We start from the raw sequence: 27,848 nt of genomic DNA, 5'->3' as shown, positions 1-27,848 counted from the left end.
TTCCCAGGAAGTCGTGATTATTTTCTTCTAATGCACCTGCATTCTCTCCAGCAGAACCACCAGGCATGTGTTTGCTGACAAGATTGATGGCAATCAGAGGCCATCCTGTAGTGTTATACCATGGAGTTTGGAATCCTACAGCTTGGATTGGAGGCCTAGATTCCCCCACTTGGTCCTATGACTACTGACATAGTTTGGTTCACTTCTTTATTAAATGTGGCTAGGTTTCAAAGGCTCTCGAGGGAAGATGGCAGCGTAGGAGGACACTGGGCTCACCTACTCCTACTGATCACTTAGATTCCACCCACATCTGCCTAAATAACCCAGAAAACTGCCGGAAGAATAGCAGAATGGACTCTCTGGAACCAAGTGTAGACAAGAGTTCCACGGAAGAGGGTAGGAAGGGTGGAGAGGTGGTGCCTGCTACACGGACTGGCGGGAGGGACCTGGGGTGGTGGAGGGGCAGCCTGCCGGGCAAGGTAGAGCCCCCAAAGTCTGGCTTGCAAAAGCGGAGGGGCCGGACTCTATGAGTTCTGACAGCCAGTGGGACCTAACATCTGAAATTTTAAAAGTCAACAGCTCTGCTCTAGGAGAATGGGGAGGGCGAGAGGACACCAGGAAGGAGAGTTGCTGAGCCCCGGAAGACAGAGCTCAGTTCGGTGGGGAACAAAGGCACTGGGAAGCGCCATCTCCCTCTCCCATCCGCAGCTGAAATTCCAAAGGGAACCAGCTCCTGTCACCGAACTTGCTTGCACCTTGCAAACACCCAATGCTGTGCTTCTGTGGATCCATCCCTCTGAAGGGTCTGCCTCCCTCCTGGTGCTGCAGGGCCCCTCCCGCAGGGGGCCACTGACAGCAAAGCAAGCTAAGCCTGCCCCTCCTGCCCCTGTGCACCTTGTGGATCCATCCCGGCTAATATGCCAGATCCCATCAGAGCAGCACCACAAGCCCGGCAGTGTGCAAGTAGCCCAGACAGGGCCACACCACTCCACAGTGAGTCCTGCCTCTGGGAGAGGGGAATATAAGGTACATACCAGTCTGATTGTGGCCCCAGAGGTGGGCTGGGGGCAGACATTGGGTCTGACTGCAGCCTTGCCCATGAACACAGGTTTCTCCGGACAGCACAGGGGAAGTGCCCTGCAGTTTGGAGCTACCGCAGGGTCTACCCAAAATGACAAAACAGGAGAATTCTCCTCAAAAGAAACTCCAGGATAGCTACAGCTAACGAATTGACAAAAAACGATTTAAGCAATAATGGATCAAGAATTTAGGATAATAGTCACAAAATTAATCGCTGGGCTTGAAAAAAGCATAGAGGACAGCAGAGAATCTATTGCTACAGAGATCAAGGGACTAAGAAATAGTCATGAGGAGTTAAAAAATGCTATAAATGAGGTGCAAAATAAAATGGAGGCGGCCACAGCTCGGATTGAAGAGGCAGAGGAGAGAATAGGTGAATTAGAAGATAAAATTATGGAAAAAGAGGAAGGTAAGAAAAAGAGAGTTAAAAAAATCCAGGGGTATGAAGGGAGAATTAGAGAACTAAGTGATGCAATCAAATGGAACAATATCTATACCATAGGAATTCCAGAAGAGGAAGAGAGAGAGAAAGGGGCTGAAGATGTACTTGAACAAATCATAGCTGAGAACTTCCCTGATCTGGGGAAGGAAAAAGGCATTGAAATCCAAGAGGCATAGAGAACTTCCTTCAGACATAACTTGAATTGATCTTCTGCACGACATATCATAGTGAAACTGGCAAAATACAACGGTAAAGAGAAAATTCTGAAAGCAGCTGGGGATAAACAGGCTCTAACTTACAAAGGGAGACCGATAAGACTAGTGATGGATTCATCTACTGAAACTTGGCAGTCCAGAAAGGAATGGCAGGAAATCTTCAGTGTGATGAACAGAAAAAAAGTATGCAGCCAAGAATCCTTTATCTAGCAAGTCTGTCATTCAGAATAGAAGGAGAGATAAAGGTCTTCCGAAAAAAACAAAAACTGAAGGAATTCATCACCACTAAACCAGCCCTACAAGAGATCCTAAGGGGGATTCTGTGAGTGAAATGTTGCAACGACCACAAAGTACCAGAGACATCACTACAAGCATGAAACCTTGCTTGTAGTCATCACAATGACTCTAACCCCATATCTTGCTTGTAGTCATCACAATGACTCTAAACCCATATCTTTCTATAATAACACTGAAGGTAAATGCACTAAATGTTACAACCAAAAGACCTAGGATATCAGAATGGATAAAAAAGCAAGACTCATCTATTTGCTGTCTACAAGAGACTCATTTTAGACCTGAGGACACCTTCAGTTGGAAAGTGAGGGGATAGAGAACTATCTATCATGCTACTGGAAGTCACAAGAAAGCTGGAGTAGCCATACTTATATCAGACAAACTAGACTTTAAACTAAAGGCTATAACAAGAGATAAAGAAAGGCATTATATAATAATTACAGGGTCTATCCATCAGGAAGAGCTAACAATTATAAATGTCTATGCACCGAATACAGAAGCCCTGAAATACATAAAACAATGAATCACAAACATAAGCAACCTTATTGATAAGAATGTGGTAATTGCAGGGGACTTTAATATCCCACTTACAACAATGGATAGATCATCTAGACACAGAATCAGTAAAGAAACAAGGGCCTTGAATGATACATTGGATTAGATGGACTTGACAGATGTATTTAGAACTCTGCATACCAAAGCAACAGAATATACTTTCTTCTTGAGTGCACATGAAACATTCTCCAAGATAAATCACATACTGGGTCACAAAACAGCCCTTCATAAGTATAAAGAATTGAGATCATACCATGTACACTTTCAGACCACAATGCTATGAAACTTGAAATCAACCACAGGAAAAAGTCTGGAAAACCTCCAAAAGCATGGAGGTTAAAGAACACCCTACTAAAAAATGAATGGGTCAACCAGGCAGTTAGAGAAGAAATTAAACAATATATGGAAACAAATGAAAATGAAAACACAACAATCCAAATGCTTTGGGATGCAGTGAAGGCAGTCCTGAGAGGAAAATACATTGTAATCCAGGCCTGTCTCAAGAAACAAGAAAAATCCCAAATAAAAAAATCTAACAGCACACCTAAAGGAACTAGAAGCCTAACAGCAAAGACACCTCAATCCCAGCAGAAGAGAAATAATAAAGATCAGAGCAGAACTAAACAATATAGAATCTAAAAAAAACCTGTAGAGCAGATCAATGAAACCAAGAATTTGTTTTTTGAAAAAATAAGCAAAATTGATAAACCGGTAGCCAGGCTTCTCAAAAAGAAAAGGGAGATGACCCAAATAGATAAAATTGTGAATGAAAATAGAATTATTACAACCAATCCCTCAGAAATACAAGCAATTATCAGGGAATACTATGAAAAATTATATGCCAACAAACTGAACAACCTGGAAGAAATGGACAAATTCCTAAGTACCCACACACTTACAAAACTCAAACAGGAAGAAATAGAAAACTTGAACAGACCCATAACCAGCGAAGAAATTGAATCAGTTATCAAAAATCTCCCAACAAATAAGAGTCCAGGACCAGATGGCTTCCCTGGGGAATTCTACCAGACATTTAAAGCAGAGATAATACCTATCCTTCTCAAGCTGTTCCAAAAAATTGAAAGGGAAGGAAAACTTCCAGACTCATTCTATGAAGTCAGCATTACTTTGATTTCTAAACCAGACAGAGACCCAGCAAAAAAAGAGAACTACAGGCCAATATCCCTGATGAATATGGATGCAAAAATTCTCAATAAGATACTAGCAAGTCAAATTCAACAACATATAAAAAGAATTATTCACCATGATCAAGTGGGATTCATTCCTGGGATGCAGGGCTGGTTCAACATTTGCAAATCAATCAGTGTGATACATCACATTAATAAAACAAAAGTAAAGAACCATATGATCCTGTCAATTGATGCAGAAAAAGCATTTGACAAAATTCAGCATCCTTTCTTAATAAAAACCCTTGAGAAAGTCGGGATAGAAGGAACATACTTAAACATCATAAAAGCCATTTATGAAAAGCCCACAGCTAACATCATCCTCAATGGGGAAAAACTGAGAACTTTCCCCCTGAGATCAGGAATACGACAGGGATGTCCACTCTCACCGCTGTTGTTTAACATAGTGTTGGAAGTTCTAGAGTCAGCAAACAGACAACAAAAGGAAATGAAAGACATCAAAACTGGCAAAGATGAAGTCAAGCTTTCACTTTTTGCAGATGACATGATATTGTACATGGGAAACCCTATAGACTCCACCAGAAGTCTGCTAGAACTGATACATGAATTCGGCAGTCGCAGAATACAAAATCAATGTACAGAAATCAGTTGCATTCTTATACACTAATAATGAAGCAACAGGAAGACAAAGAAACTGATCCCATTCACAATTGCACCAAGAAGCATAAAATACCTAGGAATAAATCTAACCAAAGATGTAAAAGATCTGTATGCTGAAAACTATAGAAAGCTTAAGAAGGAGATTGAAGAAAATATAAAGAAATTCAAAAACATTCCATGCTCATGGATTGGAAGAATAAATATTGTTAAAATGTCACTACTACCCAAAGCTATCTACACATTCAATGCAATCCCGATCAAAATTGCACCAGCATTCTTCTCGAAGCGAGAACAAGCAATCCTAAAATTTGTATGGAACCACAAAAGACCCCGAATAGCCAAAGTAATTTTGAAGAAGAAGACCAAAGTGGGAGGCATCACAATCCCAGACTTTAGCCTCTACTACAAAGCTGTAATCATCAAGACAGCATGGTATTGGCACAAAAACAGACACATACACCAATGGAGTAGAATAGAGACTCCAGAATTGGATCCACAAAAGTATGGCCAACTAATCTTTGACAAAGCAGGAAAGAATATCCAATGGAAAAAAGACAGTCTCTTTAGCAGATGGTGCTGGGAGAACTGGACAGCAACGTGCAGAAGAATGAAACTAGACCACTGTCTTACACCATTCACAAAAATAAACTCAAAATGGATAAAGAACCTGAATGTGAGACAGGAAACCATCAAAACCCTAGAGGAGAAAGCAGGCAAAAACCTCTCTGACCTCAGCCGCAGCAATTTCTTACTTGACACCTTTTCAAAGGCAAGGGAAAATGAACTAAAAATGCAAAAATAAAAGCACAAATGAACTATTGGGACCTCATGAAGATAAAAAGCTTCTTCACTGCAAAGGAAACGATCAAACAAAACTAAAAGGCAACCAACAGAATGGGAAAAGATATTTGCAAATGACATATAGGACAAAGGGCTAGTATCCAAAATCTATAAAGAACTCACCAAACTCCACACCTGAAAAACAAATAATCTAGTGAAGAAATGGGCAGAAAACATGAATAGACACTTCTCTAAAGAAGACATCCAGATGGCCAACAGGCACATGAAAAGATGCTCAACATCACTTCTCATCAGGGAAATATAAATCAAAACCACACTCAGATACCATCTCATGCCAGTCAGAGTGGCTAAAATGAACAAATCAGGAGACTATAGATGCTGGCGAGGATGTGAAGAAATGGGAACCCTCTTGCACTCTTGGTGGGAATGCAAACTGGTACAGTCGCTCTGGAAAACAGTGTGGAGGTTCCTCAAAAAATTAAAAATAGATCTACCCTATGACTCAGCAATAGCACTGCTAGGAATTTACCCAAGGGTTACAGGAGTGCTGATGCATAGGGGCACTTGTACCCCAATGTTTATAGCAGCACGTTCAACAATAGCCAAATTATGGAAAGAGCCTAAATGTCCATCAACTGATGAATGGATAAAGAAATTGTGGTTATAGACACAATGGAATATTACATGGCAATGAGAAAGAATGAAATATGGCCTTTTGTAGCAACGTGGATGGAACTGGAGATTGTTATGCTAAGTGATGTAAGCCATACAGAGAAAGACAGGTACCATATGTTTTCACTCTTATGTGGATCCTGAGAAACTTAATAGAAGACCATGGGGGAGGGGAAGGGGAAAAAAAAAAAGTTAGAGAGGGAGGGAGCCAAACCATAAGAGACTCTTAAGAACTGAGAATAAACTGAGGGTTGATGAGGGGTGGGAGGGAGGGTGATGGGTATTGAGTAGGGTACCTGTTGGGATGAGCACTGGGTGTTGTATGGAAACCAATTTGACAATAAATTTCGTATTAAAAAAATAAATGTGGCTAATACTAGTAAGTTCTCTAATGCAGTTACTCTGAATCTTAATTACAAAGATATCATCAAGTGCTAAGCCTGGTACTTGGTATACAGTAAGTTCTCAGTAAGTTAGAAGCTGTTATGGTTGTAATTTCAGAGAATGACTGGAGAGCCATGATGCGATTAAATGGAATGGAATTGTTTGTTTCGTTTTGTTTGCCTCATTCTGCAGCATGCAGTGACTAAGTTCTGGCCCCAGATTGGTTTAGAAACAGTCATTTGGAGCAATGGAAATTTTGCCTCCTGTGGTTTACTAGCCTGTAGGATAAATGTTTTAAGTTGAGTTTCCTGGGAAACAGACTGAGAGGTAGAGATTTTCCTGAGGGAAGTTTGTGGAGAGCGCACTCAAGACAGCACCTGAGAGCACAAGACAGGAGTTGAAATGCTGGGTAAAGGCTCAACAGAGGCCTCAGCAGCTCTGACAGCCACTACACATAAATGGTAGTTCAGATTGTCCTGTATTGAGGTCAGGAAGCTACATCTTTGTGCTCTGTAATTGGCCAGTCACTAGAGGTGAGATATCTCCAGGAAAAGACACTTAGAGATGGGCATGCAAGCTTCCTTCCGTGGCTAGCAGTTTCTGGGGAGGGGCCTCAGGAATGAGCTCTACAGGAAACAGTGGGGAGGTTGAGGAATTTTCAGCAGTGGGGGAGGTTGAGGAATTCGTGTTTTGAACCTGAAAATTGGGAAGTGGGGGGAGGAAGAAGATGTGAGCAGTGCACCACCATTTCCACTACAAATGAAATTTAAATGTATGTATTTAAATTATATATTTACATTCACTTATGTATTTATAAATACATTAAAAAGTATATGAAATATATATTTTGTGAAAAAATCTTACTTTTTTAAAACTTGAAATTATATATGAGACACATAAAAAATTTTAGTTTATCTAAATTCATTGAACTTAAAAATATTGTAGTCCAAGGAGGATTAAGAGGCACAAACTTCCAACTATAAAATGAATCAGGGGTGCCTGCGTGGTTCAGTTGGTTAAGCGTCTGACTTGACTTTGGTTCAGGTCATGATCTCATGGTTCGTGGGTTCAAGCCCCACATCAGGCCGTCTGTTGGCAGCGTGGAGCCTGCTTGGGAGTCTTTCTCTGCCCTTCCCCCACTTGTGCTTGCTCTGTGCCCTTTCTCAAAATAAATAAATAAACTTTAAAATAAAATAAAAGTCACAGGAATAAAAACAGCATAAGGAGTATTGTCAATAAGATTGTAATAACTTTGTATGGTGATGGGTGGTGGCTACTCTTGCTATGGTGAGCATTTTATAAAGTACATAATTGTTGAATTAGTGTTGTACACCTGAAACTAATATATCATATGTCAACTATACATCAATTAAAAAACAGTTTGTAGTCCAAGCACCAGATTTATTTGTTTGCTTATTGTTGGGGAGAGGGGATATCTAAAGCATAGATTCTTTAAGTGATCAAAGCAAGTAACACCATTGATGACAAAGTTAGATCCAGAATTCATGTTTTCAGGTTCTTCTCCCTCTTTGGGCCTTCATTGGCTTAAAGTCCAGGTAGAGTTTTACATGTTGTTCTTCAACTGTGTAATGGATCTTTAACAGTGTTTTCCTGTCATGCTCTATAATTGCCAAAGTTTGGATTTTCTACCCAAATGAATCTATTCTATTCTGGTTTTTTCTTTATTCTGTTCTTTAATCTATTCTTTTAAAGTATGCTTTCACCTAATTTATATATGTGAATCGGAGATGATTTTAAGAAGCCCAGGCTGGGGTGCTTGGGTGGCTCAGTTGGTTGGGCATAAGGCACTCAGTTCAGGTCTTGATCTTAGGGTTGTGAGTTCAAGCCCTGCACTGAGCTCCATGTTGGGCATGGAGCCTACTTAGAAAATGAATGAATGAATGAATACCAAAACTTAAAGTATGAAAACTACTGCTTACAATGAAATATAGCATCTGTTAATATTTAACTGAGATAGACATTAATTATGTTCAATAATATTTTTCATGGATTCTCAACTAAAGAAATAATGCAGAATCTGCTTTTTTATGGAATTGAAGTTTGCATGAATACCTCTATATCCTTCCGTTATTATTTTTAATCAGAAGTACACATGTGCTTTCCTGACATCTGTATTCTAAGTTGTGTGATTCATTATTTTTAAGCTGGGATAACCTGATTTCACATATTTTTCCATGAGTCAGAGGCAAGTCTAGCTGTTGGTTTGTTATTGTCTGTGCTTTTACATAGCAAGCCTGTACTTGCCATCATTTTTCTGCTTTGTAGTTTTAATCTCTTAACCAGTCATTTTGGGAATAGTCTTTCCAGTTTTCAATGAAAACCAGACAAGAATGGTCATGGATTCCTTAAAGATTGGCAAATTTTTTGTTATTATTATTTATTTAATGTCTTGGGTTTAAATACAACCAGGAAGTCTGCATCAGCTGTTTTGCTCTTGGGTCTTGCTTTCATTTGTGTAATTCTTAAAAAAAAAAATTGTTTTTCTCTAGAGTTTCACAAATCTTTTGCTTGGGCAGCTTAGAAACTCAGCTGGGATAGATGATAGATTAGCAAAGCAACAAGGTACCTTAACCATAGACCAGACATGGTTGAAATTGCCCCAAAAAGGTCACTAATGTTCATGAAACATAACAGGACATCTGAATTCCCTGTAAATTAAACATCTTCTAACTGCTGTAGTTCCATTTTTTTTTTCCAGGGGTAAAGAAAATATTCCTTCAGTGCCTAATGAGAACCTGCATGATAAATGTGAACCTAAATAGGTCAATGTATTCAGAGAAAACCAGCTGTTTAATATTAAATTTGATTTATCCTATTGGTATTTTTAGATGCCTCCTTTTACCTAGGTACAAAAGAGAAAATTGTGAATAAAAGCTCCTTTCTTGACTCACATCTCCTTCCAGGTACATTTCCACTCATTTTCTCTTAAATCCACCAACTTTTTGCCCACAGCACCCTACAAAAACATTTTCAAGGTCAGCAGTGACCATGTTACTGCTGCGTCCGTGGTCATTTCTGAGTCCTTGATGGAATTGACCTTTTAGCAGCATTTAGCACAGCTGATCACTTGCTTTATTGAAACACTTTTTTCATTTTGCTTCCAGGACATCCAATTCACCTGGTTTTTCTTCTCATTTTCTGGCCACTTTTACTCAGTGTCTTTTTGCTGTTTCTTGCCAATCCTACAAATTCTAAATATCAGAACAGTTCAGTGCCCATTCCTTGAACCCCCTGTCTTCTCTAGCTAAACTCATTTCTCTCGTGATCTCATGCAGTCTTACTGATGCATCTGTGTGCTGTCATCTCCCAAATGTATATTTCCAGCCCCACCTCCCAACTCTAAAATTCAAGCTCATGTATCCAGCTATTTTCCAGAAACTTCCATCTGGATGTCTAAAGGATATCTTAACATGTCTAAAACTGAACTCATAATCTTCAACCTCCCAAATCTGTTTCACCCACAATCTTTCCCACCTCAGTTAATTCCAGCTCCATTGTTCAGGTTGCCCATGCTGAAAACCTGGATATTACTCTTTTTTTTTTTTTTTTTTTATATAGTTAGTAATCTGTCCACTCATGTTCTTAGTTCTGTCTTCAAAACATGTCCACCATTTCTGCCATGGCCCCCTGGTCCAGTCTACTACCGTCTGGATAGCCTGCTAACTGATCTCCCTCTGCCTGCCCTTGCTCACCTGCCATTTAATCTAAAGCAGCTGGAGTGACTATTTTAAAATGCAGATGAGATCATGTCATTTCTCTGCTCAAAATCAGCCAGTTTTCACCATGAGTTATACTTAATGCCTGTTGACTTGTAAGTGTATATATGTGTGTGCCCAAGTGTGTGCATGGAAGAGGGGAGGTCAGTGTGGCTAGAACACACTAAGAAAAAGGAAGGATGGTAGGAGATAATATCAGAGAAGTCACAAGGAGTCAGCTTATGTAGGGTTTATAGGACATTGTAAAGATTCTGGACTTAGAGTGAGGAAGGGCCATTGGAGGCTTCTGAGTAGTGGAAGAGCATGATGAGACTTTTTCATAGGATTACTCTTGCTGCTGTGCTAAGAGTAGGTGAAGGGAAATGAACAGAAGTGGGAAGACCAGTTAAGAGGCTGTTGTGGACATCTGGTTGAGATATGATGATTGTTTGGATGAGGGTGGTGACAGTGGAAGTAGTGAGAAGTGGTCATATTCTGAGTATATTTCAAGTTAGAGCTAACTGGATTTCTTTTTTTTTTTTTTTTATGTTTGTTTATTTTTGAGAGTCAGAGACAGAGTACGAGTCAGGGAGGGACAGGGAGAGAAAGGGAGACATAGAATCTGAAGCAGGCTCCAGTTTCTGAGCTGTTATTAGCACAGAGCCCAACTCAGGGCTTGAACCCACAAACTGTGAGATCATGACCTGGGCCGAAGTCGGATGCTTAACTGACTGATCCACCCAGGCACCCCGATCTAACAGGATTTCTTGATAGATTGGGTATGGAATGTGCAATAGAAGAGTCAAGGTTGTCTTCACAGTGTTTGGTCTGAGCAGCTGGGGCTGCATTGAGATAGGGAAGACCATGGAGAGAGCAAATCCTGATGAGCATTTGTAGAGCTTAGTTTTGGAATGTAAATTTGAGATGGCATTTAGTGTGCATTCATTAAATATTTGCTGAGCTATATAAGTAAATATAAATATAAATATTCATTAAATATTTGCTTTTGCTATAAAAGTAGCAAATACCAGCCCTACTTTCCACTGTGTGGGTTATTCCTGCATCTAGAGCCCCTTTTGTCCCACCTCCGATTGTCTTCGGGTTTGTGGAGGGGTAAGATAATTGTAGGGGTCAGATTATTTCACATACAGATAAGAACAGTTTCTCTTTCTCTTGTTTTTAATCATAAGCTGAGGTCTTCTGTGAGCAAAAGGTGGGCTGCTTCTTTTGCTCTGAGGTCTATTGCTCTGAGGTCTTCTGTGAGCAAAAGGTGGGCTTACTTCTCAAGGTGACCCCACTTATGAAGGTAGTGGGGTTTCAGTTTCATCTGTTTCTTTCAGTCTGTTCCCCAGCCACCATGTCATCCACATTTCTCCATTACAGATTTTGTTGATACCTCTCCATTGTTGTTATCACACCCCATCTTATCTTTGCTGTTTTAGTTTGTGTTTTTATATCCCTCAATCGTCATGTTAGTGTTTTGTTTTTATGAAAGAGTTGAGATAAATACACACATTCCATCACAGTTCATAAACATTTCATGTACATACTTTTCCAGGATCTGTCTGTTTTAAGATTGAGTATATTTTTTCATGCAAGTATGCAAGTAAACACTAATTTTTTTCTTCAAGTTAACAAAGAGACATTAAGACGTTGTATTTGTCAAAATGTTTGGAGTCACATGTTGCATTAATTGTAATGAGTTCTGTGCTCCTGGCTCATTATGTCTTCTCTTACTTTTAGACAATCCTTATTTGTGAAATTGCGTGAGCTCCTAGTATAGTCTCTGGAACACTTTGGACTCATTTGTTGAATGTATGAATAAATTATAGAAGAATTGCCCATTATTGAAGTCCTTATTCATTCTCAGGTTAATTCTCCAATACTTCACTGAATTGACATTTGAATGTATACCCACTATGGATAATATGCTATGGATATACAGTAATGACTTAGAAATAGGCCTTGATCTCACGACATTGCAAATGTATACTCATACAGAGAAAAAAATTATACAGTTAAAGAGATGGACCATAATAAAGGGCACAGAAGTCAAATAATTTAGCGGGGGTCAGGGAAGTGAGGAATTTTCATGGCAGGGAAAATTAGGATTTCTTCATGAAAGTGGTAGCGTTTCAGATGGGTCTTAACGAATTGCTAGTGTTCAATACGAGAAGTGGGAATGGAGGCTAGTAAGTGGGAAAGTGACGGGCAGGGAAATATATTAGCTGATCCATGTTGTCTTTGCTGGATTAGAGTGGTCAAAGAGGAACTTGCAATATAAAGTTGGAAAGAATTTGGAGCAGATGTGGTTGGCTATAGACTCTAGGAAAGAAAGAATGTGGGTGTTTTTCCTTAGGAGGACACAAAAGGTTAATCAATAGGAAATTGCTATAATCATACATTTTCCTTGGTAAGATTATTGTAAAGGACTTAAAAATTGATTGAATGTTGGCAGGAAGAGGTACACATGATATTCCTCTGATATTTGAGCCCCTATTCTGATAAGGGCATGGGTTCTATGTTTGGACATAAAGGAATCAGAAAAGAGGGCAATATGGGAAGATACTGGGGTTTTTACATGTATTACATTTAGAGTGAATTTCAGGTGGGAATGTCTAACAGGGGTAGAAACTAGAGCTTTGGAAGAAGGGACTAAAAATAAGATCTGACACATTCTGTTCTGTGATCATTTTCTGTGGTTTAACAAATTTGTTACATTGAAAATTTAGTTCTTAATATAGTAACATCCACTTTAGAATCATTTTTATTTTTTATTGCAAGGCTCTTGATTTAAAAACAAACACATTGTGGCTTTTAAATTTCTTTTCCATGTTGAATAAATCATTGTGCAGTGACATCATTTTTACATTTAGTTCTTAAATGTAAGATGATTACATAATATCTGTTTATATTTTTGTAGGGCTGTTATAAAATTATTAGTCATTTGAGTACTTTTAAAACTCAATGCCATAATGTACAAATAATTTGAAGGAAAACATTTTTACTCAAGGATATCAAAATAGAAACTCCTCCAGATCTGTTCTTACAAATTCTGTCATTTTATTTTCTTACCCTTAAAGTACGTGTTGTGTATTCTGGTGTATATATTATAGTCAACATAAACCATACTCTTTGTCTTCATCTAGGAAACTTAAATGAGACTAAATTGAGGGGCACCTGGGTGGCTCAGTCAGTTAGGCGTCTGACTTCAGCTCAGGTCATAATCTCACAGCTTGTGGGTTTGAGCCCCACATCAGGCTCTGCACTGACAGCACGGAGCCTGCTTTGGATTCTCTCTCTCCCTCTCTCTCTGATGCTCCCCCACTCCTACATGTGTGCTCTCTCTCTTAAAATAAGGAAACTTAAAAAAAAAAGATGATTTAAGTCTGAACTTTGAAGACAATGCCCCTTTTATCATCAAGCTTGGAATGGGTGGTAGTAGCCAAATGTGATACCAATCTGAATTCTTTTTATTTCTTCGGAAGCAACTTGTTTATGTTTTGCATTCTGAAAGCTTACATAATTTCCCTTCACATTCAGAAATTTTTCCAAAATATTTCTAGGTTTAAATCTTTTTATCCCATTATATTTGATGGTTAGCAAATGCTTTAATATAAAAAAATGGCTTAAGATTATTGAAATTTATAGTCCTGGAGATGTTTATCACATTCACTCTATCCACCTCTTAGGTTTGATTACTTATATAGAATTAATATAACTGGATGGGGTGCCTGGGTGGCTTAGTCAGTTAAGCGTCCAACTTTGGCTCAGGTCATGATCTCATGGTTCATGAGTTCGAGCCCTGCATCGGGCTCTATGCTGACAGCACAGAGCCTGGGGCCTGCTTCGGATTCTGTGTCTCCCTCTCTCTCTGCCCCTCCCTGCTCACACTCTGTCTCTCTCTCTCAAAAAATAAATAAATATTAAAAAAAATTAAATGAGACTAAGTTGAGACTCAGTAATGTATTATTGCTTACATTTTAAACTTTTAAAATATTTAAAATTATAAACATTATAAAGGCTAATAATAAATCTTAAAAGGGAGATATGTATGAAATGAATTCTCTTTTCTGTCTTCAGTTTTACTTCCCAGAAGTTAATATTCCTAATGCCATGTTATGTATTCTCTTCAACTTATTTCTGTATATATAAAAAAATTCATATCTTTTTTTATATTAATAATGTGAACTTAAGTATGTATATTATCCTGTAACTTTTTAAACCAAAAACTTGTCATAAGTATATTTCCTTATTAGGCTTCTAGGAAAGTCAGAGAGCCATGGATATCTGTACTTTACTATTTCATCCTGTTGAGAAGTTTTCTAAACGCTATTAAAAAGATAGTGAAGAGGCTTATCTAGGAAGAAGTTGTCATGGCCGTTGTCAAAGAGGTTACTCTCTGTGTTCTCCTCTACGATTTTTATGCTTTCAGGTCTTACATTCAGATCTTTAATCCATTCTGAATTTATTTTCGTTTAAGGTGTAAGAACGTGGTCCAGTTTCATTCTTTTGCATGTTGCTCTCCAGTTTGTTATAGATGCACAATGGAATATTACTCAGCCATAAAAAATAATGAAATCTTGCCATTTGCAATGTCATGGATGGAGCTAAAGAGTATAATGCTAAATGAAATGAGTCAGAAAAAGACAAATAACATACTTCACACATATGTGGAATTTAAGAAACAAAACAAACAAAGGGGGAAAAAAAAGAGAGACAAACCAAGAAATAGACTCTTAACTATAGAGAACAAACATTGTCGGATGGGTTAAATAGGTGATGGGGATTAAGAAGTGCACCTGTTGTGATGAGCACTGGGTGTTGTATGGAAGTGTTCAATCAGTGCATTGTACACCTGAAGCTAATATTATTCTAACTGGAATTTGAATAAAAACATAAAAAAATAAAAAAGATAGTGAGGAGACATTAAAGAATCACTACACTATGTTTTTAGCTATATTAGTGAATCTGAACATTATTTGTGCAAAGCTGCTAGAATGTGATTCTAAGATCTCCAGTCATTGTTTCAAACCACACATGCTGAAGTCATTCTGTGTGTTAATCTGTGCAGGCCTCCTTCAAATGTGAGGCGATATGATTGGACAAAGACAATGTTAAATCCTGTATTCTTATACCTAGCTAGTTTGAGAAAGTATCAGTAACATAAAGGCATCTTTCCCAGACTTTGAAAGAAACCATACTATGTTTTATCTGTTTGAAATCAGATCAACCTTAAAAACTATACTGATGCATTTGGCTGGCATCACATGAGGGAGGTTTATAGGCTCCTACAGGACCTGAGGGGGTGTTAAACACCACATGCAATTATCTTTTGCAATGTTTACACTGAAAAATGGAATAGAGATATGAATATTTGGCAAGTTATATGTTTTCCTTTAGAGAATGAGATTAAATCAAATGCACACTCAGACTTACCAAAACTAACCTTTTTTGCTCTCTATTCTGATGCCTCCTTGACTTAGATCTTTTTTTAACCTAAGATGTAGTTCACAATGAGGAAATCATCAAGTGACATGTGGACAGATTGGTAGCTTGGGTTTTTGCTTTCTGGGAGCTACAACTTTTACTGCATTGAGGCTCTGGCCAGCCTTAAGTAGCAGGAAGTGAAAACAATGGCGGTGCCTGGGTGGCTCAGTTGGTTGACTTCAGCTCAGGTCATGATCTCCTGGTTTGTGAGTTTGAGCCCCATATCAGGCTCACTGCTGTCAGTGCAGAGCCTGCTCTGGATCCTTTGTCCTCTGCTCTCTTTGCTCCTCCCCCACTCATGCTCTCTCTCTCTCTCAAAAATGAATAAACATTACAAAAATTATGGGCAGTTTTTACAGATCACATCATCTTACTAAAGGTATGATCATTAAGATTTACTAGTTATAAAACTGATCTCAGAATTATTAAAAATAATTTTAATTTATAATAATTTTAATAGTATAAATAAATATTATAATTTTAATAGTATAAATTTTATTTTATACTATATACATTTATAATTATAAATTTTAATAGTATAAATAAATTTTAATAATTTTATTTATAATTTTATAATTTTAATTATAATTTTAATAGTATAAATAGTACAATTTTATAATTTTATAATTTTAATTATAATTTTATAGTATAAATAATTTTAATAATTATAATTTTAATAGTATATATTATAATTTTAATAGTATAAATAAATATTTTATAAGTGTTTCTTTTTTAATTTTTATAGTGCTAACAATAATGATTCCATTAAAAACACTGATTGCAGATTCAGTGTCTCCCTCTCTCTCTGCCCCTCTTCCATTAGCACTCTGTATCTCTCTGTCTCTCGAAAATGAATAAAAACATTAAGAAAAATTAAAAAAAAAACCCACTGATTGCAGAGCAGTAGTTTGGAAATTCCATGTCACATTATTTCCCAATCCTGAACTTGATCACATACTTTTTATTAGTTTATGATTTGCTATGACCAAATGAATAATACCTACCTTTTTATTTTAGTGTTTTCACTGGTTTCCAAGCTACCTTTTTTGACTGTGAGTTCTTTATATGTATCTCCGTAGTGTGTTTATCTTCCCTTATTTCCTGTCCTTCTAGCACCCCAGTGTGACCTACATTAGTTGATTGACAAAGTGAATTTGAGGGTATTGGACTTGCTCTATTGCAACCCCTTGTCTATCTCAGGGCCCACCGAACCACATTGGTGCTTTGATTTCAGCCCATATTTCTTCTTCATTCTTATTGTTGTACATTATTCTTGTAATCTTCAACACATACTTTTCTCCCTCCTACTCCATTTGATCTCTCGTGCTTACCTTAGTGGAGAGAGCGACTTGCCATAGTTAAGAACTATGTAGTCAGACAGACATGGGTCCAAATTCTGTCTTGTCTTCTTATTAGTTGTATGACTGGGCAAGTTAATATTTTTAAGTCTCAGTTAATTCAGTTTCCTTCGATATAAAGGACAGCTCACCAGGGTTATTGTGAGATTTTGGAAATAAAGCACTTAGCCCTGCCCTTGGTACGTGGTATTCAAGGGAAGCTTGGTAGTCACAGGTTTGAGAAGTTAGTGTTGGAAAGGGGAACTAATTTCTGTAAAAATCAGGAAAGGACAGGTATTGTGTGGTAATAAAGGGATGTTTTAGGAGGTAGGACAGTTGAAAGAGCATATATCATACAGTTAAAAATAATAATGTATATAAAGTTCTTATCCATAACTCTCAGGTTAGATGTGTTTTCAGAATTCAGAATTTTGTAGATTTTAAAAGGTATGTATATTTCATATATTACATAAGATCTCTAGCAGGATATGGGGTAACATTCTTAAACAAATGGATATTTATGTAGGAAACACTTATGTATGAATTTTTATACAGAAGTATTAGCCTCCCATCATTATCTCCCATAAATTCAAGTTAGATAGTGTCACCCAGTGAATTATGAAAAAACGTACTGTTACAATTTTTGAATCTTGGGGTTATGGATAAGTGTTTGGGGTTCTGAAAAATAAAAGGAGATTCTGCATTTTCTTATTGTGAGCCAAAAAGTACCATGTGGGTGTTTTCTGTATTTCCTGAACATGAGGCCATGGGTACTTTTCTTACTTCCAGTACCCATGGCTCATTCTCCTTCCCAGATAGCCTTGCCAGTTCACTCCAGATTTATTTCTTCTGAGAATTAAGGGAGGGAGTGAAATACAACTCTCTCAGTAGGAGTTTCCTTGTTGGACATGGAAAATTTAGGTCACATTGAGAAATATTTCTTTTCTTTATTCCTGAAATTTGTTAAGATGTAAAGTGTATAATAATATCTGGGGAGAAAAAGACATTACAATCAGTCTCCATTTCTTCCTTTGTGGTTAAAAGCCATGTCCTCTGAAATATTTTAATTCAAAAAGTATTTGGCAATATTTGTCTTTAGATGTGATATCCTAACAGTTTTAGACTATGCATATTTTACCTTTTTTGTCTAAATACTTAGGAGCTTTTAGAGAAAGATATATTGTCTTATTAACTGGTTGACGTTGTTCTTTTTTTCACTAATGAGGATCTATATGGATTTTCAGTTCATTCCTTCCTATTTTCTATTAACTTGGGGAATTTGCTATGGGAATGAAAGTTGTAATTAAATCATAGTTTGGTCATACATAACTGTTAATCAGAATTGATTCTACTATTTTATTTTATTTTTTTTTAGTGTCCTACTAAAACCAAAGCAACATTTGGTGTCCACCTCAAAATAGTAGGAGACTGGACAGGTATGTAGAATATAGAGTTTTAAGATACATGCTTGGAAAATAATGGGTCATATAATAGTTTGCATGTGTTTAAGTAATAGAACTACCAACATATTTAGATGTGTATATGTTCTCAGGCTGTGGTTTTGTTTTCTTTCTTTGCTTATTCAGTTTTGACATTCACATTTTCTTTTTGTAGGATGAATTTTTGCAATTCAAATACCTTGGATATCAATAATTGTTAATAATGTATTGTTTTCTCTGCAAATCATTGGTTTCTGCCTACTTGTCAGATGCACTGGCAATAGAAGGAACAATGAAACGCATGTTTTAGAAAACATGATTTTAAAATTAATGGTTGGTTTTACTCTCAAAATAATCAACACCTGCGATTGAGATCACATAAATTATGTTTCAGTTCTTACATGATCTTTTTGTGGTATTACCTATGTGTACATAGCAATTACACAGCATCTTTGGAATAATGGTCATTTTTAATAGCAAGTCTATTGATGGATGATATGTTATTTATTCAATAAAAACTTTTGTGTTATCCGAGAGATGCATTGTATTAAGAGTTCTGAGTAAATAAAAAGAAACATTATTCATTCGTCTATTCCCTTGGTTCAACAGAGTAACTGACAAGTGAGTGCTCAGTATATATTAGCTTATTGGCTAGTTGTTTAGTTTGGTTGCTCAGGGAAAGGATGTAGGTATAAACATGAATGCAAGTATAAATAAAAATATTTTCGAATAGAATGCTAAACTAGGAGTTGGTTTGTGAAGACTACAGGGAATCAACAAAAGGTAGATTCAGTGTAGTCTAGGGTTATAGGAGCTTTACAGAGAAGATAGTATTTGAGCCAAACCTTGAAAATCACACAAGTAAAGTAGGTCATTTAAGTAAAATTCACAGCATTGTCAAAAATCAGAGAAGGCAATGAGTAAACCATATTTGAGAAAGGTGTGTCAATCAGCTTAGCAGAAGGAAAGATTTTGTTCTGGGGAATACTATGGAATATCCATTTAGAGTCAGCTTGGTAAAGATTTTGAATGCCTTAACAAGATATTAAAATAACTTAGAGGTGCTAGAGAACGTTTGGAAGATTTAGAGCATCATAAAAAAATAGTATTTAATAATTTGCCAGTTGGATAGGTTAGAATCAAGGAAAGACTAAGGCTGGAAAACAGAGAAGAGTCAGTGGGGAGGGGTGGGAATGGGTACAGGACTCGAAGGAGTGGTTTTAAAATCGCAGCATAGGTTTGGGAAATTAGCATTGGAAAGGGGGGGCTAATTTCTGGAAAATCAGTAAAGAACAAGATATTGTGTAATAAGAAAGGGATATTTTAGGAAGGACAGTTGAAAGAGCTTATACAGTTAAAAAAATAATAATGTGCATAAATTCTTTGTCTATAGAACAGGTAGCCAGTTTGGAATTGGAGACTTAATGAAAATGGAGAAAATATGCAACATAGTATTTAATGGGAAAACAATGAAATTAATCAAAAGAGCTTTGAGCAGTAATGACCTATGGAACTGTGAAACATCAGGCTTAAGTATAGTTTAATACAGTCTAGCTCCATCCATGTATTATACCAAGTGAAATAAGTCAATCAGAGAAAGACAAATACCATGTGATTTCACTCATATGTGGAATATAAGAAATAAAACAGATGAACACAGGGGAAGGGAAGGACAAAAAGAAAGAGAGAAAGGGAGAGAGAGAGGGAGGGAGGGAGAAACCATAAGAGACTCTTAAAGATAGAAAACAAATTGAGGTTTGATGGAGGAAGGTGGGTGGAGGATGGGTGATGGGCACTAAGGAAGGTACTAGTGATGAACACTGGGTGGTGTATGTAAGTGATGAATCACTAAATTCTATTCCTGTAACAAATATTGCACTGTATGTTAACTAAAATTAAAATAAAAATAGATAAAGTTTATTTTATTGCACTCAAGAAAATATCATAGTAGCCTCTTATTAGAAAAACACTGGTGTAAAAGAAAAGAAAAGAAAGGAAAAGAAAAGAAAAGTGCTTGTGTAGTATGAAAATAGTAATTCTCATGATAAGCCCAGAACTAGTGGATATAATCGCAGCTGTTTTTCACCCGTTTGACAAATGAAGAAAGAGCAAAGTTCTTCTCTGGTAAGAATCCCAATAAAGTAAGAATTAGCTTCAGTAACAAATGGTAATCACTTAAATTCCAAAACTGAAGGGCAGCACATTGAAGATATAATTGAATTTATCATGGTAAGGAGAAACTTCATGATAGATTATTACTGGCTATTGTTGTTGAGTTTCTTTATAAAGTTATTTTCTATTGTCAGTAGCTCATTAGAATAAATGATTATCTCATCATTTATTTCAATCTTTTCTATTAAGAACACTGAATAGTTTTAATTTTATCTTCCTATTTTATGTATTGTGCCATTGAGAGAGAAAACAGATCATTCTATTCAGAGTTTAGTTCCAGTCATATGCTTTTCAATTAATAGACCTTCTTCGTTGTTGATTTTAAATATTTGTTAACTTGGAAAAAAATGTCAAGCATTCATGCATAGAACCCCTAAATAATTCTGCCACTATCTGGCACTTTAGTTCAAAAACAAGGTTTAGGTGCCTTAAAACAATGGAATTATAATTATGGAAGGAAAACTGGGGACATTACTCCTAAGATCAAGGATCATTGGATTTGTTCTAAAAGAATTGACTAAAACTCAGTATTAAGAGCAGTAAGGGTAGGAAATACCAAAGGGGTGTGTAACAAGTAGAATACCAGAGGTTTGCTTTTCCAAACTGACAGATATATTTTATAGTTACTTTTTCTTCCCTGAAATATGTTCTGCCCTGGGCAGGCCTAAAGAACAGGTTTAAGACTGCCCCATGGATGATCTTTCTAAGACTAATCAATGATACCCAGCAGTAGAGTGACCAAGAAGCAATCAAAGCAGCTACATAGCACAGGACAAGTCTGGCTTTTTATTATTTATTTATTTATTTATTTATTTATTTATTTATTTATTTACATTTTAGAGAGAGAAGGAGAGAGAACATGTACGTGGAGGAGGGGCAGAGGGGGAGAGAATCATAAACAAGCTCCACACTCAGCATGCAATCTGATACAGGGCTCAATCCCATGACCCTACAATCATGACCTGAACTGAAATCATCAGATGCTCAACCATCTGAGCCACCCAGGCACCCCAGCTAGCTTTTTATTTTAACCAGGTCTCTGTTGTACTTCTGAAATGTGGGAAGAACTCATTAAGTTTGGAAGACTCTTCAAACCTCTTAAACACATTTCAGGTTTTTTCTTTAAATGATGGGAATAGAGGAGGTAGAGTGAATTACTCAAGTGGATTTATCTTTGACTTAACATTTTGTTGCTTTTCTAGAATAAGTCATGCTTTCCAATTTCAAATGCATGGTTACAGATTGCCTATTGGCTTGATTACCATTCTAACTATCCAAAATTGTTTTGTTACTTTTTACATGAGATGTCATTACTATTGAATAATGTCTGAGATCATGTTAAACTATTGGGTATTTTAATGGCCTAGATAGCAACTTACTCTAGAGAGGTTTAAGTTTTACTACAAAACCTTTTTATACATAATATCTGCATTCCAATTAATCTGAAAATTTTGTCATTTTTCCATTCAGTAATTAATGGATTGACAAGTGGATAAATATGCAACAGAGGGCTTATTGTATGTATCACAGAACAGCTTTTCCTTGAATCTTGGGTATTCATTTCCATATTGTCTATTGAAAAATCTTGCTACAGTCAGAAGATATGGTTGACTTTGAAGACTAAAAGTAGGAAAACAAGGCCATGTGACATCATGAATTTGCCTTGATTACATAATACATTGATACTCACAGAACAAGTAACCTTACAGTTTTAGTTAAAGATTAGGCCAGAGCAAGAGGTGATAATTCTCTCTAGACATGTTTTATACTTCATCTAGCTGATTGTTTATGAAAAGATTAAAACAATATGTGTGATGTATTAAAAGTATTTTTTTTCATTTGGGGAGTTCTTTATAAGTCAGATTATGACTGTATGAATTATAATAATGTTTTTATTTTATTAAAAGAATGGATTTTGAACAACTGTGGTATCCACCTTACACTATATGTATCTGTGAATGCCTTTTAATTGCTGTAAGAAAAGCAAAAAATTAAAAATACTCCTATTGAATACCAATACTATTTTAGAGAACATGCACCCAAAAAACTAGATTCCAAATAAGTTTGAGTAAACTGACCTTTTTGAACAGCACAGATCATACTTGCACATATGAAATATCATGGATCTTACATAGTGCATATTCACACAGTGTAAACTTTAGTTCAAGCCCAAAATAAGTATGAATTATCAATTCACTCAAGCCCAAAATAAGTATGAATTATCAATTGCTGTACAAAGGAGTGACTAGAAATACTCTTTTTGTTGTTGATATGACTAGCAAATTACAGTGGTTAGTCATTTGTGGAAAATAACATTTAGACTATTTGTTACTTTGGCTAATACTGAAATATAAACACCTACTGGATACCAGACACTGCACTGTGTCCGGAGATACAGAATTGACCAACACAGATAAGGTATCTGCACCTATAAGGACTATATTCTAGTCAGTAGAGATCTCCAGTAAACAAAAAACCAAATCAATGTATAATATGTTAGATAGTGATAATGCTATGAAGAAAAATAAAGGTAAGAGAGTAAGAATGATGAAGGGTAGGAGTGCTGTTTTAGATGGGGTGTTTAGTTACATGCAAGGAGATGAGGGAATAAGTCAAGTGGATTTCAGGAAGAAGTGTATTTAGAGTACGCAAAGAGAAAGTACAAAGTCCCTGAGGCGGTAATAAGTTTGGATATTCAAGGAACAGCAAGGAAGCCAGTGGGTCTGGAATAGAGACAGTGAAGGGGTGCGTAATAGAAAATAGATCAGAGAAGTGAGCAGGGGATTGGACACTACAGACTGTAGGAAACCTTGTAGTTTTTAAAATTTATTTATTTAAATTCAAGTTAGTTAACATACAGTGTAGTATTGGTTTCAGGAGTAGAACCCAGTGATTCATCACTTACCTATAACATCCAGTGCATTTTTATGTGATTGAGAAAAAAGGTATGGTTTTGAAATCTAAATCTGAATCATCATCCATTTTGTTTTAATACATACTACCTAGTGGTTGTCAGGCTAAGGTTATTTATTTATTTATTTTAAATGATTGACTTTAGGGAGAAGGAAGAAAAAGTGGAGCTTCAGAGCATTGCAGAAAACAGGTCAAACTTTTTATTGGGGTGGGGAATGTATCATCATTTTAGAGATGATTCAGTAGTGTTTTTATCTTCTGCCATATGGTGCTGGTTTACAGGTTCTGGTAGCTTAGGGTCCCATTAGCGTAGCTTCTTTCTACTTTCTGGATTTCTCCATTGTTTTTGATTTAGCTTCAGTACTTCCTTCACCTAAGTCATTAGTTCCCTGTATTAAATTCCTTTCACTTAAATCGTGAAGAGTTCACTTAAATCATTCTTGGTTTTGGTTGGATTTGGAGGTCAGCAAAGCCTTTTTGAACAGAACTCTGAATCTGGAGAAGTAATAATGGGGAAGATAAGAGGACATGTAAAACCCTGAGGCAGTCCAATGTTTGTGTTCAAGGACCAGTTAAAAGTGGAATGTTGTAGGAAATAAAATCAGAGAATACCCATGGACTGGATATGGTAGGCTCTTATAAACTTCAATTTTATTATAAATGTTATAGAAAATCATTGAAGGATTTTGACTTGGGTCTGACTCACATTTTAAAATGGTAACTGTGGCTGCTGTATAGAGAATATGATAGGGGTAGAGAAGAGTGGGAATTAAAAGATGAGTTAAGAGAGAACCTCTTGCCGCTGTCTAGACAAGAGAAGGTGCTGGTATGCGTAGGGTGATGGTGACTGGGTCATGAAGAGTGGGTGGATTCTGAGGGTATCTCACAGCTGTTGTTGAGGGACTGGAGGTGGGATGTAACAAGAGTTAGGAATCAAAGACAATTTAAGGTATTTAGTATCAATAGGTAAGTGGACAGTGCTTCTGTGTATTGAGATAAAGAACATTGCAGCATATCGGAGGCACAAGAGTGGACATTCAAATTCAGTTTTGTACATTTTAAATTTGAGATGCCTCTTAGACTTTCAAAAAGTAACGTTGAATAGGTCTTTACACGTGTGAGTCTGGAGGTCAGAGTAGAGATCCAAACTGGAGAATTATTATTATGTTCATGGATCTAAAGATACAAAGTTGGGTAGTAATTCTCATCTATGTAAGATTTATATACATTTTAATGTACATTTTTATATATTTTACATTGTGTATATTATATATCGACATTATATGTATTTGCACTGTATACCATTACATTAATATATCTTTTATAGAATTTATGTACATTTTATATGCCTGCTTTACATTCTTAAAATGCAATTACAGATATTATGTACACAAATAACTTATAAAAACCAATATAATGTCCTAACCTTAATATAAAGGAGCTATTAAGATAAAGTAATTGATAGTAAATGATTTACATTTCATATTTAAATTTTCAAGCATGACTATATTAGAAGTCATAATGAAATAGGTGACTTAAACCACATATAAAATGATCATGAATAAGATACTTCTAAATATAGAATCCCAATACAACTGAAATACTATGAGCACTGTTTTCTTTATGGTGTGATTTTACAAAATAGTGAACTTCTTTTGGTTAAATTCTAGTCACAATAATTTACAATATTACTTCAGTGTACAGGGTGGTTGCAATCTTGGGAGTTTTGGCACATATTTAGGTCATACAAAACCTTTGCATTTTTTATCATTATAAATGAGTTTTTCATTTATGTGAATGTCTAGCAAGTCATATGAAAAGCATGCAGGAAGTGAGACAATTCCTGATGTCTAATGTCTCTGATCCCTACTCTCTAAATTTTAGTAACCACTGATCATCATTGTGAGATCCAAATTACCTCCCCAAATTCTCAAAACTACTCCTACGAAGTGGCACTGTCCTGTCAAGAGTAACTACTTTAAGAAATGTGTGTAGAGGGGAGCCTGGGTGGCTCAGTTGGTTAACCATCCAACACTTGATTTCAGCTCAGGTCTTGACTTTATGGTTTGTGAGATCAAACCTTGCATCAGGCTCTGTACCAACAGCATGGAGCCTACTTGGGATTCTCTCTCCCTCTCTCACTGCCCCTCCCCTGCTTGCGTGCTCTCTCTCACCCTCTCTCAAAATAAATAACTTAAAAACAAGGAAACGTGTATAAATAGAGAAGAACTATAACAGAGCCCTGAGACTTTTAACATGTAGAGTCCAGCAAAAGTGACAAAGAAGGAATGGCCTCTGAGGAAAGAGGGAGTTTGAATCCTGGACAGAATAGGGCAATATTTAAAAAAAAAAAAAGAAAAAGAAAAAGAAAAAGAAAAGAAAGAAAGAAAAAAGCATTGATCAATTGAAACAAATGCTACTGAGAAGTGGAGTAGAGTGAGGGCTGAATAAAGACACTGGGAGCTGTGTTTTTAATGAAGTATTGGGAACAGAAGTCTGTCTGAAGTAGGCTCAAGAGATAGCAAGAGAAGTAGAGATGGTCCATATAGACAAATCCAGAGATATGTTGGGGGCAGCTGCTATGAGTTCATTGGGTCATTGAATGCTTCTCTTCCAACTTTGTTAAGTGAGGTCATGTTTGACAGCTTTAAAATCATCCACAGTGTATTTATTCCACAGAAATTGACAGACATCATAAAATAAGGATTTAAGAAATGTTTTTAAAGACTTGCCTGTTAAGTATTTGGCAAAACACTACTGGACAAATTCTAAGGAGTTTTGATATAAATGAAATAAAGAAATAAGTCAGTAGCTGAAGGAAGGAGGATATAGAGACAAGGCAGATGTGAGAGCACATACAACATAAATACAGGTACATACACACACACACACACACATATATTTAATGTGAACTATTGTAATATGTTTACATACTTTGGGGAACAATGAGTAATGAGAATGAAGTAGAGGGAAAGAGCAAAGTCCACAAGGGCCTTTTAATGCATTTCATAGAAATTGGATTTCAATGTGCAAGTGGAGGAATTGACCGTAGATAAGGCATTAGGCAGTTCATGCTTCATAACAGATTGGAAGACAGAGAAGATGGTTCCAGAGCATGGCTACCAATGGATTGGTAGGCTTGGATTGGGAAGTGTGGGATTTCTCTTCTGGTTTCTTCTGTTTCCTTGGTGAAAAAATAGTAAGCTTATCACTGAGACTGAGGATGTGGGAAGATATGTTGAATTTTGAGGAGGAGGAAGTAAATTGATGAATGAAGCATGGTAGCCCTTCTGAGATATGCCAATAGGCCTATTAAGATATGTGGTCCAAAATTTAAGTGAGACAACTTAGAATAATTGTGAGTTTTTTCCCCAGGATAGCTGGTCTTCAGATTAGCTGCTGAGCAGGTAGGGAGATGGTGGTGTTGGATTTTACCAGCGTTGGTCCACTTCTGACTGAATTCGCTACAACTGTCACCTCCAATTCATTCTCTGCAGTGCAGCCAAAGACACTTCAAAGCCTGAATCACATTAAATCACTTCTCTTCAATCACTTTAATAGCTTCCCATTGTTCCTAGGATAAAGATAAAAAAATCCTCATAGTGGCCTAGAAGGGCTCCCTGCTCTGGCCCTGACCTACCTCTCATCTTGATTCAATTTGTTTCTTCTTCTTTACACTATAGCAGCACTGGCCTTTTGGTTCCTTTTATTTTGCTTGTTTCCTCCCACCCCATGTCTGTCCTGATCCATATGTTTACAGTACTCTTCAGCATCCTGCTCACCCCTACCCATACATGTACCTGGGATCTTTAGACCACAGCTCAAGAGTCTTCTTCTGAGAAGCATTCTAGACACCTCAATTTTAGGTGTTTGTTATAGGCTGCTATATTTCTTTCCTTCTTAAATTTTTTTTTAACATTTATTTATTTTTGAGAGACAGTGAGACACAGCATGAGTGGGGGAGGGGCAGAGACAGAATCCAAAGCAGGCTCCAGGCTCTGAGCTGTCAGCCCAGAGCCCGACGTGGGGCTTGAACTAAGGTACCGCGAGATCATGACCTGAGTGGAAGTCAGATGCTTAACTGACTGAGCCACCCAGGCGCCCCATGCTATATTTCTTTCTTTAAGAGCAGTTATCTCTGTTGATAACTATATATTCAAAGTGTTATCATTGGTGTAGTGAGTTTCCTCCAATAGACTAAACCTTTTTAGGGTAGGGGGCTGTATTTTTTTTATGTTTACCATTATATTCAAAGGCCTCTTAAAATGCTTGTTCATGGTACATGTAATTATTTGTTAAGAAAAGGAATGAAGAGAGGGAGGAAGGAGAAAAGCAAGCAAGGAGGCAGGCAGGCATATCCCCTGCTTTACTAACACCCCCAACCTATTAGGGACAGGAGTCAAATACATAAACAAAGTGTAATGCTGTACTCCCCCAAAATGGAGGGTACAGATGCTTCTGGGAGGGGAATTTAGGAGGCTTTCTGGGCCAAGCAGTGTCAGGGTAAACAGGATTTGTCCAGGGTAGGAG

At 36.9% G+C, this 27,848-nt stretch overlaps 1 protein-coding gene across 5 annotated transcripts in view; it reads left to right on the top strand.

Moving 5' to 3' along the window:
* NOX4 (NADPH oxidase 4) overlaps positions 1 to 27,848 on the top strand; it is a 166,089-nt gene that overhangs the window by 70,786 nt on the left and 67,455 nt on the right. For all 5 annotated transcript variants that reach the window (XM_019450053.1, XM_019450052.1, XM_019450051.2 and 2 more), the window contains one exon: positions 18,170 to 18,230. In XM_019450053.1, coding sequence (XP_019305598.1) covers positions 18,170 to 18,230 — 61 coding nt within the window. The remainder of the gene's footprint in view (positions 1 to 18,169; positions 18,231 to 27,848) is intronic.

The sequence above is a fragment of the Panthera pardus genome, unplaced genomic scaffold (assembly GCF_024362965.1).
Source record: "Panthera pardus isolate Hobbes unplaced genomic scaffold, ASM2436296v1 HiC_scaffold_12, whole genome shotgun sequence".
Classification (NCBI taxonomy): Eukaryota; Metazoa; Chordata; class Mammalia; order Carnivora; family Felidae; genus Panthera; species Panthera pardus.
The sequence above is the reverse complement of the archived record's forward strand: the minus strand, read 5'-3'. Positions and strand labels throughout refer to the sequence as shown.